The sequence below is a fragment of the Orbicella franksi genome, chromosome 9 (assembly GCF_964199315.1).
Source record: "Orbicella franksi chromosome 9, jaOrbFran1.1, whole genome shotgun sequence".
In the NCBI taxonomy this organism is placed as follows: domain Eukaryota; kingdom Metazoa; phylum Cnidaria; class Anthozoa; order Scleractinia; family Merulinidae; genus Orbicella; species Orbicella franksi.
The window spans coordinates 19,281,917-19,296,219 of NC_138153.1; the positions used below are offsets into that span (position 1 = coordinate 19,281,917).

At 38.3% G+C, this 14,303-nt stretch overlaps 1 protein-coding gene across 2 annotated transcripts; it reads left to right on the forward strand.

Annotated features, from left to right (window-relative positions):
* Positions 1-17: 17 nt before the first annotated feature.
* Positions 18-5,768, forward strand: LOC145497983 (ubiquitin carboxyl-terminal hydrolase isozyme L3-like). Of its 2 annotated transcripts, XM_081477857.1 has the most exons (10): positions 18-141; positions 274-285; positions 958-1,086; positions 1,654-1,704; positions 2,119-2,224; positions 2,726-2,811; positions 2,983-3,030; positions 3,965-4,040; positions 5,023-5,081; positions 5,540-5,768. In XM_081477857.1, the coding sequence occupies exons 1-10, from the start codon at positions 106-108 to the stop codon at positions 5,624-5,626; spliced, it is 690 nt and encodes a 229-aa protein (XP_081333983.1). In that variant the 5' UTR covers positions 18-105; the 3' UTR covers positions 5,627-5,768. The 2 variants fall into 2 exon arrangements, with proteins under 2 accessions (XP_081333983.1, XP_081333982.1); XM_081477856.1 differs by having other exon boundaries at positions 18-285.
* The last annotated feature ends 8,535 nt before the right edge of the window (positions 5,769-14,303 follow it).

The following is a 14,303-nucleotide window of genomic DNA, read 5'->3' on the forward strand; positions in this document are numbered from 1 at the left end:
GACTAAGGGCTGACTCCTGCAACAGGAAGAAGGTGGTCTCGAGCAAAGGAGAGGAGAGATTACTGTGCCATTGAACTTATTATTCTCGAGACAAATTAAAGAAACATGGTTCGGTGGCTGCCATTGGAATCAAATCCAGATGTAAGGTTAAAGCTTGCCGGCGTCACGTTGAATTTTCTAAAATTCTTTTGTTTAGCTTCTCATTTCTCCATTTGTCTTGTTGGTTGCTGTGAATCCTCCTGGCTGTCCTGCTGTCATTCAATCACTGGCAAGGTTATGAACAAGGTTAGCGTACATGTAGGCTTACATTGCTTTTATGTTAAGTTTAGTTAGTGTTGAAATCTTTCTAGAACTTTTAGGATGAGAATTTGATGAGTTTGGCTGATGATGTTATAAAAAAAATTAGAGTTTTTCAGTTTCTTGTATTAAAGTTGGGCACACCTTAAAATTTATTAACTGCATTCGCCATTCGCATAATGCATAAGTTTTACAGTACTCTTGGGTACTGTGGGGAGTGGTCTAAGGTCTAGAGAACAGCTATCCAATTTGAGGAAGCACTCCCAGGCCTACTTTCTTTGTTTTCATTTTATGGCCTTTTGTTTTGAAAAATTGCAAAAGTGAAATCCTTGCATAGGTACATAATAGATGTTTTTGCACAAAATATAAGAATATGGTATCACACTAGGGAATTGGGGTGGGGGGGGGGGGAAGTGTGGGCACAGATGGTCTTTCAAAAAATATCCGTAGATATTTGCAAAATCTTAGTTAAATTTAGTGGAACTTGGCATCTCAAATTTTTATATTGTGGGAAATACTTCAAACAGTAATATTTATTACATTTCCAAAGTATGCGAGGTAGAGTCACTGGTAAAGTTAGGGAACTCTTACATATATCAAGTTATAGTATTTAAATTCAACAGTGTAACATTAACTGGCTTTGTTCAAATTTTATTCCAGTTTGCAACAAGTCTCGGTTTGAAGCCAAGTTGGAGTTTTGTAGATGTGCTTGGACTTGATTCTGAACTTTTAGCTATGCTGCCACAGCCCACATGCGCTCTTCTACTTCTTTTTCCAACAAGTGACAAGGTAGCAGTTTGTCAGTTGTTGTTGTTGTATTTTTTTAAATTTAATTACAATATTTAGAGAGGAAGCCAGATTAGCTTCAGCAAGTTACATGGAAAACTACCTGGAAAGCCTTATGTGCAGACACACGCAAAGAAGATTAGGTTTAAGTAAGTAGGGAAATCCAGGAGTATCCAGAGAAAAACCCATGCAGCAAGGAAAAAATCAACAATAACCTCAACCCTCATATGGCACTGGGCTGGAATTGAACCCAGGTGACACTGGATGGTGCGAGGCAAGCACTCTCACCACTGCACCATCCCTGTTCCCCCAGCTTCCCCTTTAAGGCCTATTATACTGTCTTATAAAACTCTTAAATTCCTGTGTAGTATATATATGTGCAAATGTGGCGTTATTGAAATAATCAGCACAAGAGCTGTGAATCATAGTTTCTCTGCCAGTAGGTTCAATCTTAAAAATAATCATGATTGCATGTTATGCAGTAATTATTGTTATCACTGTGAATTTAGATATCAGTCATCGTTTGTGTTTGTTGGAAAAACTAACACAGTGCAATTTGCTTTTCAATAGTACCATGAATTCAAGAAAGAACAAGAAGAAACGGTGAAGCGAAAAGGCCAGGTATAGATTGAGTTGTTCTTTCAGTCTAAGCACATTAATTATTCACACAGTAGACAGGTGACTATTGTCTATGGGATAAAAAGTGGATTAACTATTTTGATTATTAAATTTTTGGCTTTTAATTAATTATTTTTTGATCAATTATTGTGTTATTGGTTTTTGAAATTTTGATTTGAACCAGGTTAGATATAGAAAAATAATGAAGAAATCAAGGCAAGCTTGATATATTGGCACAATGACATTATTTTTCAAACAGAAAAGGTGTAACTTACTTTAATGCTGATGTTATCATGACTTCAATTTGACTAAAAAATTCAAAACTACAATTTTGAACCGTAGCCATCCAAGTAAAATGATACTACCATATGTCATACAATAAGCCACACTTGAATATTAATAGCTATATGTCATTAGGAGGTGAGCCCTAATGTGTACTTCATGAAGCAGACAATAGGAAATGCATGTGGAACAGTAGCCATAATACACTCCATTGCAAACAACACAGATGTTCTAGAGTTTGGTAAGGCAATAATCAGAACAGAACTTCAATTCTAAAGCTAGAGATAAACCTTTTTTATCATGCACTGTGAATACAGCTGCCCATTGTTTCTCCCAGCCAATTTGATATTTTCCAAGAAAAAAATAATGCCAAACCTGCCAGGAGTGATGGGAGATGTCGTTATTCACAGGCTATCATTGTTTGAGCTGTCTATCACTGTTTGTTTCTGACTGTATGCTTTCAATCCAATGTTGCCTGCACAAGAAAACCAATAAAAGATAAAACAATATTCTGTGTAGAGTCTTTTTTTCCATGGTGCTAATGAAAATATCAGCAGAACAGAACAGGGACTAAGAAGTTCATCAAATGAAGGATTAGATTTAACATGATTTCATAGTGCATGGATTGTGATAACAATAACATCTTCTCTGCATTGAGATTGCAGGTCTAAGTGATCTCTGACAACATCTTTCTATACTTTGACAAAGGTGTTTGATGTAAAATTCCATTCTGTTTACACAGATGAGAAAGGTTTTTTGAAGAACTTTATAGACGCCACAAAATCATTGTCGCCAGACGAAAAAGGACAGAAACTGGAAGTTGATGAGGTTAATAGTAACATTGTTCTCTTCTGTAAGAAAGAACTTACTGCTTAATAATAAATGTGTAACAACTCAATACAACTATTATTTCCCATCATATAGGTATAGATCCATTTGCATTAGTAGATAACAACATTTTCATCATCAAGAATTTATTAAATTTCTTGTCCTTTGTAGAAAATTGGTGATATACATGAAGCTTGTGCCCAAGAAGGTCAGACAGAGGTAAGGAAAACATTCAATAAAGAATTTTCTTATTTCAGCTCATGACCTTGTTCTCACCTCAACACTGTGCATGCAATCCAAAGATGCCAACCCAAAGAAACTCAAATCTAGAATTCATCAGTGAGAGTTGATCCTCTCATTGCCTAAGGGTAGCTGACTGAGAAAAGGAGTCTCCAAATTCCATGACATTAGCTCCACCAATATCCAAAGTGGTAGAATCCAGACAATATTCATGCCTGTGCCCACTTTCCCCCTCCCCCCTGACCCTGGGAAGGTCATTAGCAAATCTGAGGGGGGAGGGGGCTCAAACACCAAATGTTTAGGGAAAGTGTGAAGCTAAACTGGAATTCCAATGATGGAAATTTCTCTAAAACAATGTAGTCGTTACCTTCTAAAGAGGGCAAGATGTGGTGAAAGTACTTTTTGGAAAGTTGAAAACATGAAATGAAAGTTTGTGCTTTCAATAATTTTCTAAATGTGTCTGGATATTTGACAAATATCTTGAAACTGCACATGATCTGAGAGGTTCAGCCTGTATAATCCAGGGGACTTGCAGGTAATCTAGGATAGTTTGTAGGTATGGCATTAGTAGTGACTTGTCAAGATTTTCTCAGCGTTTTGAACTGTGATTAAGAAGCACAGCAGCAGAAGCATAAAGGGTAAGGTACAGTATTGTAAAATAGGGACACTAGGGTTTTTGTTCCGCTGGACTATCAGAGAAAGAAGGTAACACACTTGGCTGCAATTCTATGCATGCTTTGACTTTAATGTTTCCCATATGGTCACGTAAAAACCACTGCCAGGCCATGATTAATGGTTAAAGAACGGGTGTTTTTGTCAAAACCCAAGTTCTCCGAAGGCTAATTTCAAAAAGTGAATTTAACTGTACATAAGGAACTGTAAATTTGTGATTCAATGTCTGTGTAATTTGTAGGCACCTCCTGCTGAAGAGCATGTTGACCTTCATTTTGTTGCCATTGTGCACAAGGATGGAAGTTTGTATGAATTAGGCAAGTGAATGTGTCTAGCTTTTTATCTTATGGTTTGTCTAGGTGATGTTTTGCACAATGCAGTATGTATATTTATTATATAAACACCAGTGAAATACCAAGATTTTTTCCTTTTACTAAAAAATTATATCTTCATTGTGCACAGTGAAGATACTATTTTTATCTTTCACACTGTGAAGATATCATTCCTTTTTGATAACATTTTTCTTTTGTCCCTTAAACTACACTTAAATTTGTTGATGTATGATCGAAACATCTTTGGATCTCCTTTGGTCGTCTTCGGCAATCTTGGGCAATCTTCAGTAATCTTCGCAACATGTTCAGAAATGTTAGGAAAATGTTCAGATGCGTTCATCTGGCCTTCGGTACAATTTTGGAAAATCTTCAGAAATCTTCAGAAAATGGTTGGAAATCTTAGGAAAATCATCAAAAACGTTGTCATTAGTATGTTTATAGAATAAACAGAATATTACATGCCCGCTTGTGGATACAAATTTCATCTTCTCCTATTCAACTCAATATCTCACGAATGAGGTATCGAATAGAACACTCAAAGATAAAATTCGTATCCACACGCGGGCATGTAAAATCCTCTATATATATATTGTTAACAACACAAGCACTAGAAACATTTCTGGAATGTGGTGTTGCTTCTAAACTCCTAATGCCTAAGGAAACTGCAAGTCACAAGTGTACTGAATATCTGAAAGACACCATCCATAGGTTAAAAGGCCTGTCTGCCTGTCTATTCTGTGGACAAAATGTTGTGCTTCAAATTAAGAGATAAGAGATTGTTCAATGGTCATTTCTCATCTAGTTCCATTCTGCAAGTTATTTCTGTCGGATCATGAAATTGGCCCATTTTTGTGTAACTAAGTTCCTGCAAAATTTAGGTGGCAATAATGTAAACTCAGTTTACTAATCTTAGAAGACATAATGGATCAAAAATCTGACTGAATATTCATGCAATGTTGCCTTCTAGATGGGAGGAAGTCATGTCCTATAAATCACGGCAAAACAACACAAGAGACATTTTTAAAGGCAAGTGCACAAATGACAAGTGAACATTACTCAATGTCCTGTTTTTGTTTGAAAATAGTTGAAGATGCATGCTTGCTCTAACCAATTAGCTCACTGTCTTGTGATGGAGGTGTTCTCTTCCTGGTGATTACCGAAAATCAGTCTAGCTCTCTGTATGCATTGCAGGCCTCGAATGTAATTGTTTATGCGTGGCCAGTGTTCTAAAGTTAGGGAAACTAGGTGACCCTATAGGGAGGGACTAGCATGACATCAGGGGATTGGGGTAGAGGGTAGGTGGTAGGGGAGGGGGGTTCAAGTAGTGCTCAGGGCTAGCAGTTTCATGACAGAGAAATAAGGAACCAATACAGGTGCCCACCTGTTAAGCTACTAAGTTCTGTAAATGCTTTCCATTGAAGTGAAGTTTCAACTGTATTTACAATGTACCTTTAGCTAATAGCAGATTTTTTTCTTATTTTTAGGATGCAGCTGAAGTATGTAAAGAGTACATGAAAAGGGACCCTACTGCATTAAACTTCACAGTAGTTGCACTGTCCAATACAAAATGAGTTCTGCAGGTTCACATCATTGCAAAACACAAATTTATTTTCCAGTAATAGTAAAATTAAATTATGAACACAGTGTGTTTTTAGCTGTTCTTTTTTCACTATAAGTGTAAATCTTAATGAAGGAAATATTAGACACAATTTTGGTTGTTTTAAATGAAGAGAAAAAATAAAACAATCAAGAAGCAAATTTGTGTGAAGTCTTTTCTATTCTAGTTGGGTAGAGTCTGGTCTCGTTATAGCAGACACCCTCAGGACTGTCATTTGGGGTTCGCAAATCATAGCAGTGTGTGATGAAAATGAACCAATTTTTGGTTGTGAAGTATCACATATAATGTATACTGCTTTATACCATGCCATAGAAAATGCAGCCAATAAGAATACAGGAAAGACATTGTATATTTGACGTGGTGCGTGTGTCAGATTGGTTGTGTTGGCTGCTGTATTTTTTATGGTATGGTATTAAACAGTATCAAATGCTCTCTCGTGGTGTATATATAAACAATAGCCTCCATTTGGCACGAAAGTATGCTCGGATATTTGTCCGCGGACATTATCTGTTCCAAGAATCAAACATTTTTCCGAGAGCATAGCTCAAGGAAAACTGTGAGCTTTGAGGAACAGAAAATGTTCAAGGACAAATATCTGACCATATTTTCAAAGTCAAATGGAGGCTATTGTGTTTAGTATCCTTCAAATATTTTTCGAAACACGCGCAGTTCTGAAAGTTGGGGAATATTCTTGGATATTACCCAGTTTTAGTTGGGGAATGTTTGGTTACATGACGCATTTAGACCAGTCACTTGTGAGCGAAAATATTTGATGGATTACAACATGGAATTTCTGACTTGTCACTTACACAGGAGCCTTTAGGCAAGTGTGTATACTGAGAAAATACAAGTGACTCATGGGATAATTCACAGTATACCACTCAAAAGTGTTGCATAACTAGTATATATATAGCTATAAAGGGGATATACTTTCTCTACAAATTAAAGGAGCTCAGACATGGTATTTTGAGTTATTTCGGCCACGTACGAAATAACCTTCAAATTGAGGGAAACCTGAAAATAATAGTTTACTGAGATAGAGATAACACCAAAGAGTTAATAATAAACCTTAGGGGAACAAGGATGGTTAATGATGGAGAAGTTTAACATGAATTACAAATAATGAACTTGAAAAATTTAGGCTAAAGTTTTCAAGATGTCCAAAGCATGATGTAGCTCCCTTTATAGCAGGCTGTCCAGGAGGCATCTTGACTTTATTTATAATTCTCCCATAGAGTCGTTATTTGGTCGTGAGGCAGCACTGCTTCCCCTTGTTTATTTATTTATGATTTCACTAGCTGTGTAATTTTTTTATTTATTATATGGCTAGCTCCGTGAGCGGGCAAGATGAATCAAATCCTGTGCTGTGATTGGCTACCCGAGCAGGCAAGATGGAGCTATCTTGCCCACTCAGGACCACCCGCCACACCCCGCAAGAAAAATTTCCCGGAAAGCCATATAATAAATCCTTTATTGACCAAGCTTGTTCGGTCAAGATGGCTGGATATTGGCCTCATTCTGTTTTTTTGCAAGTTTGTGGACCTCAACTCCGTCTCGGTCCATAAGCTCGCAAAAAAAGAACTTGGCCAATATCCAGCCATCTTGACCCCACACTTGGTCAATAACCCATATTTATTATATGGCTAGCCCCGTGAGCGGGCAAGATGAATCAAATCCTGCACTGTGATTGGTTACCCGAGCGGGCAAGATGGAGCTATCTTGCCCGCTCGGGATTACTCGCCGTGTCCCGCAAGAAAAATTTCCCTGAAAGCCATATAATAAATCCTTTATTGACCAAGCTTGTTCAGCCAAGATGGGTGGATATTGGCCTCGTTCTTTGTTTGCGTGTTTATGGACCTTGACTCCGTTTCGGTCCATAAACATGCAAAAAAAGAACTTGGCCAATATCCAGCCATTTTGACCTCACACTTGGTCAATAACCCTTACTTATTGTGAACTTTGGGTAACCCTTGAGTGAGGGAAGTAGTTCCTGTTAAGGGTTCTCCTGTCAATACTTGTAGTCTTTTGTATTGCCAAGCTATAAAAGTAAAATGAAGTAAAGTATCATTTGTATCATTTCCCATTGGGATAACCAGACCTTTATAAACCACTCCTTGTGAATATCACACCTCTTGACACCAGCCTGTTTACTCGTAGAGACTATTTTTCCTTATTATAATTATCGCTGTTTAAACTAGCGTTCCCATCCACCCCACCCCTCCCCCCCGCGCCCCAGTAACATTCGGTTTTTACGTTTTTAAGCGATGCGTATTGTGTGACGTCATCGCTTTATGCTAGCAAGCATGCATTCCTTTGGATAGTGATTTCGCATAGTCCGTCACGCTTATGTCTGTGCGCTTATGTCGCGCACTTTTTATCCCCCAGTGGAAGCGAAATGCACTCTGGGAGTTCCTTTGCTGCTTTCCTTTGCTGTTTGTAGGTTCAGCGGAGTGCTTTTAATTGGAGCTTTTAAAAGAAGATTTAGGGGTGGATTTTGGTTTAAACAGTATCGGATAAATTTACATTCACGGGCAAACTCATAATAAGAACATATCCTCCATACATACAAGTTTAGATTGACAAGTAAGTCGCACAGGCGATAGGTGAAGGCTTTGCGGCTTTCCTTTGCTGTTTGTAGGATCAGCAGACTGCTTTTAATCGATATGACAAGTGTACAGTTAAAACAACAAATTAATTTCCGGTGAGGTAATTAGTGTTGCCAAATATTTTTAAAGATAACAAGGTGTCGATTTCAGAGAGAGTAACATTCCTTTGCGGGTTTCCTTTGCGGCTGTCATCCTTTGCTGTTTGTAGGATCAGCGGAGTGCTTTTAATTTCAGCTTTTAAACGAAGATTTGGGGGTTGATTTTGGTTTATACAGTGTCGGATAAATTTGCGCCCACTGGCAAACTCGTAATAAGAACATATCGTCCATACATACAAATTTAGATAGACAAGCAAGTCGCACACGCGATAGCTGAAGGGTCTACATACAATTTACGGATTGGTAGCGCAGTTGTACTTTTGCTAGTCTTGAAGTGAATTGAATGAGCATTGTATGAGCACTGAAATGTACAGTTTACAGTAGTGATAATGAAGTCAGGGTACGATTCATTTGCAGTTTTCAGTTTTTTTATGAAGTTTTGGAAATGCGCTGTTTTATATTTTCCTTCAACGAAAGAGTGGTTCTGATTAAACAATTGATAATCGTTTTGTCAGGGTAAAGACAATACGAATGTTCATTGATGACAAGTATACGGTTAACAACAAATTAATTTTCTGTGAGGTAATTAGCGTTGCCAAATATCTTTAAAGATAATAAGGTGTCGATTTCAGAGAGAGAAACTTGTACTTTGCGGCTTTCCTTTGTTGTTTGCAGAATCAGCGGAGTGCTTTTCATTTCAGCTTTTAAACGAAGATTTGGGGGTGGATTTTGGTTTATACAGTGTCGGATAAATTTGCGCTCACGGGCAAACTCATAATAACATATCTTCGATACATACAATTTTAGATAGACAAGCGGGTCGCACACGCGATATGACAAGTCAAGAGAAAATGACTTTCTCTTGGACAAGTATATGCTTAAAACAACGAATTAATTTCCGGTGAAGTAATTAGCTTTGCCAAATATCTTTAATTAAAGATAATAAGGTGTTGGTTTCAGAGAGAGGAACTTTTCAGCGGAGCGCTTTTTATTTGGGTTGCTACATTTCGCTGACATGGACTAACAAGATGGACCTGGTACATGAACTACTTGAATGAACCACCAATGGACTACCCTAAATGTAAACCCCTAAAATTTCTAACCCAAAAGTTTAACAATCAGTTTGTCTGCTCATGTTGCAATCTTCTAGGAACAGTTTTTAAATGTCATCGCCTCTGCATGCATTGCGTGCCGTTTATTCTCTAGCTTGTTACGGTTCGATTAAGTTTTTTTACTGCTTCTTGCTCTATTCTAACCCTTATTCAGAATGTCTCAGGTTTGTGAATTAACTCGATTGCTGGCGGCTTCTTCCACTTTATGTTGTATCATTAGAAACTGGTTCATTGGAATGCAATTCAAGAGTTTTCATTGGCTTAGCCATCATGGTATATGAGCCATTATACCATGCTCTACAAATATGGTAAGTGGTACGCGTAATTTTGGGGAGCGCTTTTATTTTTATTCTAGTTTTCTACATTTTGGGTGCGTTTTAATAAAACAATTATTCCACTCTCGCTTCACGGTTGGATATATTAAATGATAACATACAACTCGCCGCCATGTGCCTCGTTGGCTATTATTCAAGATCTATTTCAAGATATATCAGTTCTAATGTTCATTCTTACAATACACGTTCTTCTGCCTCTAATAACTTCTATGCCAAACCTTCTAGGCTATCCGTTCAAGCAAATTCCTTCTCTCGAATAGGAGTAAAATTGTGGAATGAAATACCTCAGGCATTAAGAAATCTTTCCAAAAATACGTTTAAAAGAAAACTCAAGCAAATTAAATTCAACATTTTAGGTTTACAAGACTCTTATATAGATTTATCTCAGATCATACAAAATGTAAAGGCCTGGTAATACTTCTCCTGCTCTGTCCTCTTCCGACTAACACGAACAGTAGCTGTACCTTTAATATTTTAAATTAGGTCAATAAAACGGTTTTTCTTGTTGCAGGCATGTCCTTTTTTTTGTAAAATATAATTTGAAAATAATAACAGAGAGAAATACTGCGTCTTACAAGGTCCGAGTAACATAGGAGAAAACCGAACGATACACAGAGGAACACTGATCCCTGGGGTACTCCCGTATGTGAAGGTCGGGGATACTCGTCGAAAAGTTTCAATGAAACCTCTCAAGGAGACCAATGTGGACGTAATTCGAGCTTTATTTGACCCCTAAAAGATGCTTCAATCAAGTATACGTACTCGTTTCCACTGTCACTTGTATTCCAAAGAGAAGTTCTACTGACACTAAACGGACACTGACGAAGTGCAAAACTTTTCCGAGCTAAAAACACTTTTAAGAGATGTTTTCTAATGCTACCTGGAACCGTCCAAATAACCATGCAATGATGGTGGATGTATATTCTATAACTGTTTAAACACTGGTACCAAAGGAATGCAAAAACTTTCCCAGTTGTGGAGATGATCAGTTTCTGTTGAACTGTTTTTTGACATTTTGCATCAGCTTCATGGCCCATTCAGCGGTGGTCCACGTCGAGTTATACAATGCTATCGAGATCGCGTGGTTAAAACCTTCATAATCAGGTGAAAGGAAATGAGTGCTTCGATGAGGTCCCACGCGATCTCCACAGTTAAACTTCCAGTTGACGATTAAGTCGTTATGCAGGTTATACTGGCAGCAAAGTCTTCCCTCGTCGCTAATGTACATGGTAGTTTGGTCTTTGGCGCAAACCCAGTCCAAGATTGTACCACTCCTAAAAAGAAGATAAAAAACCATCAAGAAACTGAGAATGCTAATCAAAACTCGACAAAGAGAAAGATGAGAACAATTAGATCAGTGTTTGAGCCGTGATTTGGAATACCAGTCATTGAACATAGTCCCAGGTAACGCGGAGGTCGAGCAGAGGTCATTGGCGCCCAGGCTAAGCCTTCTTTGAGCAAACTTTTCAAAAATATCAGCCTGCTCCCAATAAGGGTTTCTTTCTTAGTTAAACAGTATTGGTAAAAAGTGAATATATGGTTGAGAAATTTTTTATCATAGTTTCATCATAACGGAAAAATTAAATCTCTGTATTCTCTAAAAAAAGTAATCAGAGGTTACTCTCCAGTTCTTTTACAGACTTGACAACGTAACACTCTGCTGTCGCCGTCAACAGCCAAGTATTGATACAGAACTTGTCCTTTAAGTTTTATTAATTAATTAATTAATGAATTAATTAATGAATTAATTTATTTATTAACGTTTTTGTTTTGTATTTTTGTTTTTGCTGTTGTTGTTGTTTTGGTTTTCTTTTGTTTGTTTTTCGTTGTTGGTCTCTTTTATATATATAGAGAGGATGTTATTGAAGAGAAAATTTTTGAGAGAATGACTAGTATTGATGTAGAGTTTATTTCTAATAAGGAATTTCGTGACATTTTGTTATCAAACAACTGCCAAACGCACAGACTGAGATACCTGGATCTCCAAATTTAATTACGATTGGTATTAAAACCTGGGTACAACACCTGGATTCTACATTCGCTCCGAACAGCTCAATGGTTTCGCCTAACGTCCATCCATTCAGTTAATATTTATCATTGAAATATCGCAGTTACTTAGTTTTCCCTAAAATCACTGTGTATCCTTGTTTCAGAGGTTTTCTTTTCTTCAATACGGAATAGAATCGCAAATCATGTGTCTTCACCGCCTTGCGAGCCTAATCCGCGCTCTTTTGAGAATAACGTACAGTTCTCAGTAACTAAAATCAAACTGATCAGCGCAAAGAACAAGCTATTAATTGTCGAGCGTGGCACAGCTCCTGGTGCAACTTTGTCGGTCCATTTACAAAGCAGTCGAAAAATTTATTTCATCTCGTAGTTTCTGAGTTAAATCTACACTCAACTCTCTGTCTGCCTCCAGCACTGAAATCTGTGCATGTATTGTAAGTTGGTTTTAAGCATTTATCGTTTTCTGTAGAGAGGTAGACCTGATCTTTCCAGACGCAGTCACCACAGACACATTATGTGTACTAACATAAACAAGCTAAATATCCTTCTCTTGATGCCTTCTGCACGCAGCCTGATCAAACAATTTCCAACCTACCCCTCCCACACAGTGTCAAATTGATATTAATTTCCCGCAGGAGCCATAATCGGGAACGGAGACCTTAAACAGGGCGCTTATATGTACTTTTTCCGCCCTGCCGTAAGTCTTGGGATCCGCGCGCAACTATGATATGGGACAAATTTTCTATTTTTAGAAAAAATTGCGCCATCCTGACGTCATGTATCCGCGCGGATCCACGCACATGCCGGGGGCTCTCCCGTGGATGCTGTCACGTTGCGTGATCAAATGGTGAGAGTTGCGAGATTCTCATGCAGATTTTTCACAGCGATGACAGGGGATAAGGCAGGGAATAAGAACCAGGGCTCTTATATATAGTTTTATACTCTGAGCTAATGGAAAAGGTGAGTTTTTCAGGGTCGAAAACGAGACTTCAATTTCGCGCTGTGAATGAATAATATCTGCTCGCGCTAGTTGTGCGAGTAAGATTTTGCGTTTGTGCTGTAAAGAAAAGCCATGCAAGAAAACTCTTTACTCTGGTATCGAGTTAGTCTGTGAGTTTCCCAAACAATGGTTAATCATAACCAAACCCTGTTTTTGATAGTTTCTTGCCTCTGTTTGTTTGGCGAGTTTGCAAAAGTTTTTGAAAGGAAAGTGTGACGCGTTCATAAGTAGCTCATTTGCATAGTGCAGTGCAGCGCGTGCACTTTCAAATCCGAGTCGGTGTTTTCAATTGTCAACAAATCTTGCCAAAGCTTTCTTTCCTTGTCTTTTGTGCTGAAAGGCTACAACAATTTTCACCAACGCCATAAGGCTACTAACATCATGTGTATTTCTTTGACATAGTGAAATTTTACACTGCGAAAATAAAATAGCCAAGGAGTTTTGAGATAAACTAAGAATAAAGCCAGAATTCGAACCAGGATCCGAGCCAGGATTCGAGCCAGGATTCGAACCAGAATCCGAGCCAGGATCCGAACCAGGATTCGAGCCAGGATTCGAGCCAGGATCCGAGCCAGGGTTCGAGCCAGGATTCGAACCAGGATCCGAGCCAGGATCCGAGCTAGGATCCGAGCCAGGATCCGAACCAGGATCCGAGCTGGGACCCGAGTTAGGATTTGAGCCAGGATCCGAACTAGGATCCGAGTTAAGAGTTGAGCTAGGATCCGAGCCAGGATCCGAGCTAGGATTTGGGCTAGGATCCGAGCCAGGATTCACCCTTTCCGCGCCTTTAGTTTTTCCTGCCACTTTGATCACGTGATCAGAAACCAAAAAAAAACCCCAGCTTGTTGCAAGTAGAATCAAACCAATTCGGCTCATGCACGTCAATTTTGACACAGGACGTAGGCACAGTGTCGAATTTGTAAAGCCGGGTTTCAGGCGAGAGAAAATCTTCGTTTCAACGAAAAACTATTTTACGTGAATATCCAGGAACACTGAAAGTCTTTTGATAACTTAGTAGATATACTAGCGAATTTCTTTTTGATAATACTAATACATTTCATTTTGGCGGCGCCCAAGTGTATTTCTACCAGAAAACTTGACTTGCCACAGGGATTCTAGTAGTTGGATTTCTTCATTTAAAAATGCTGGCAAGGGCTTCGATCGTTTTTGCTGTGAGAATATATACGGTTTCTTTTTGCGTATAGTTTCTACAGTTTTGATACATTGATGTCGAGTTTGATTTTATACAGTGCAAAAAATGCTGAAATTTTAAGAAATAAACAGGGCGTTTTCGTGCCGAACACGGCTATATTTAGTCGTGGAAAGAAATCTGATCGGGGCAGATTTTGATCACTTGCTAGGTAACCACTGCAGTTAACGCAATCAACAAAATAAAGCTAGAATTTGTTATTTTTGGCAGAGCAAGCTTCGTCCAAACACTTGATTATACCCATGTGCCTAAAACTTACTCC

Bases quoted from the DNA above. Each gene is read 5' to 3' on its own strand.
- LOC145497983 (XM_081477856.1), top strand. From the start codon at position 106: ATGGTTCGGTGGCTGCCATTGGAATCAAATCCAGATGTAAGGTTAAAG. The intron at 1,087-1,653 runs GTAGCAGTTTGT...GCTTTTCAATAG, and splicing joins TTTTTCCAACAAGTGACAAG to TACCATGAATTCAAGAAAGA. The intron at 4,041-5,022 runs GCAAGTGAATGT...GTTGCCTTCTAG, and splicing joins TGGAAGTTTGTATGAATTAG to ATGGGAGGAAGTCATGTCCT.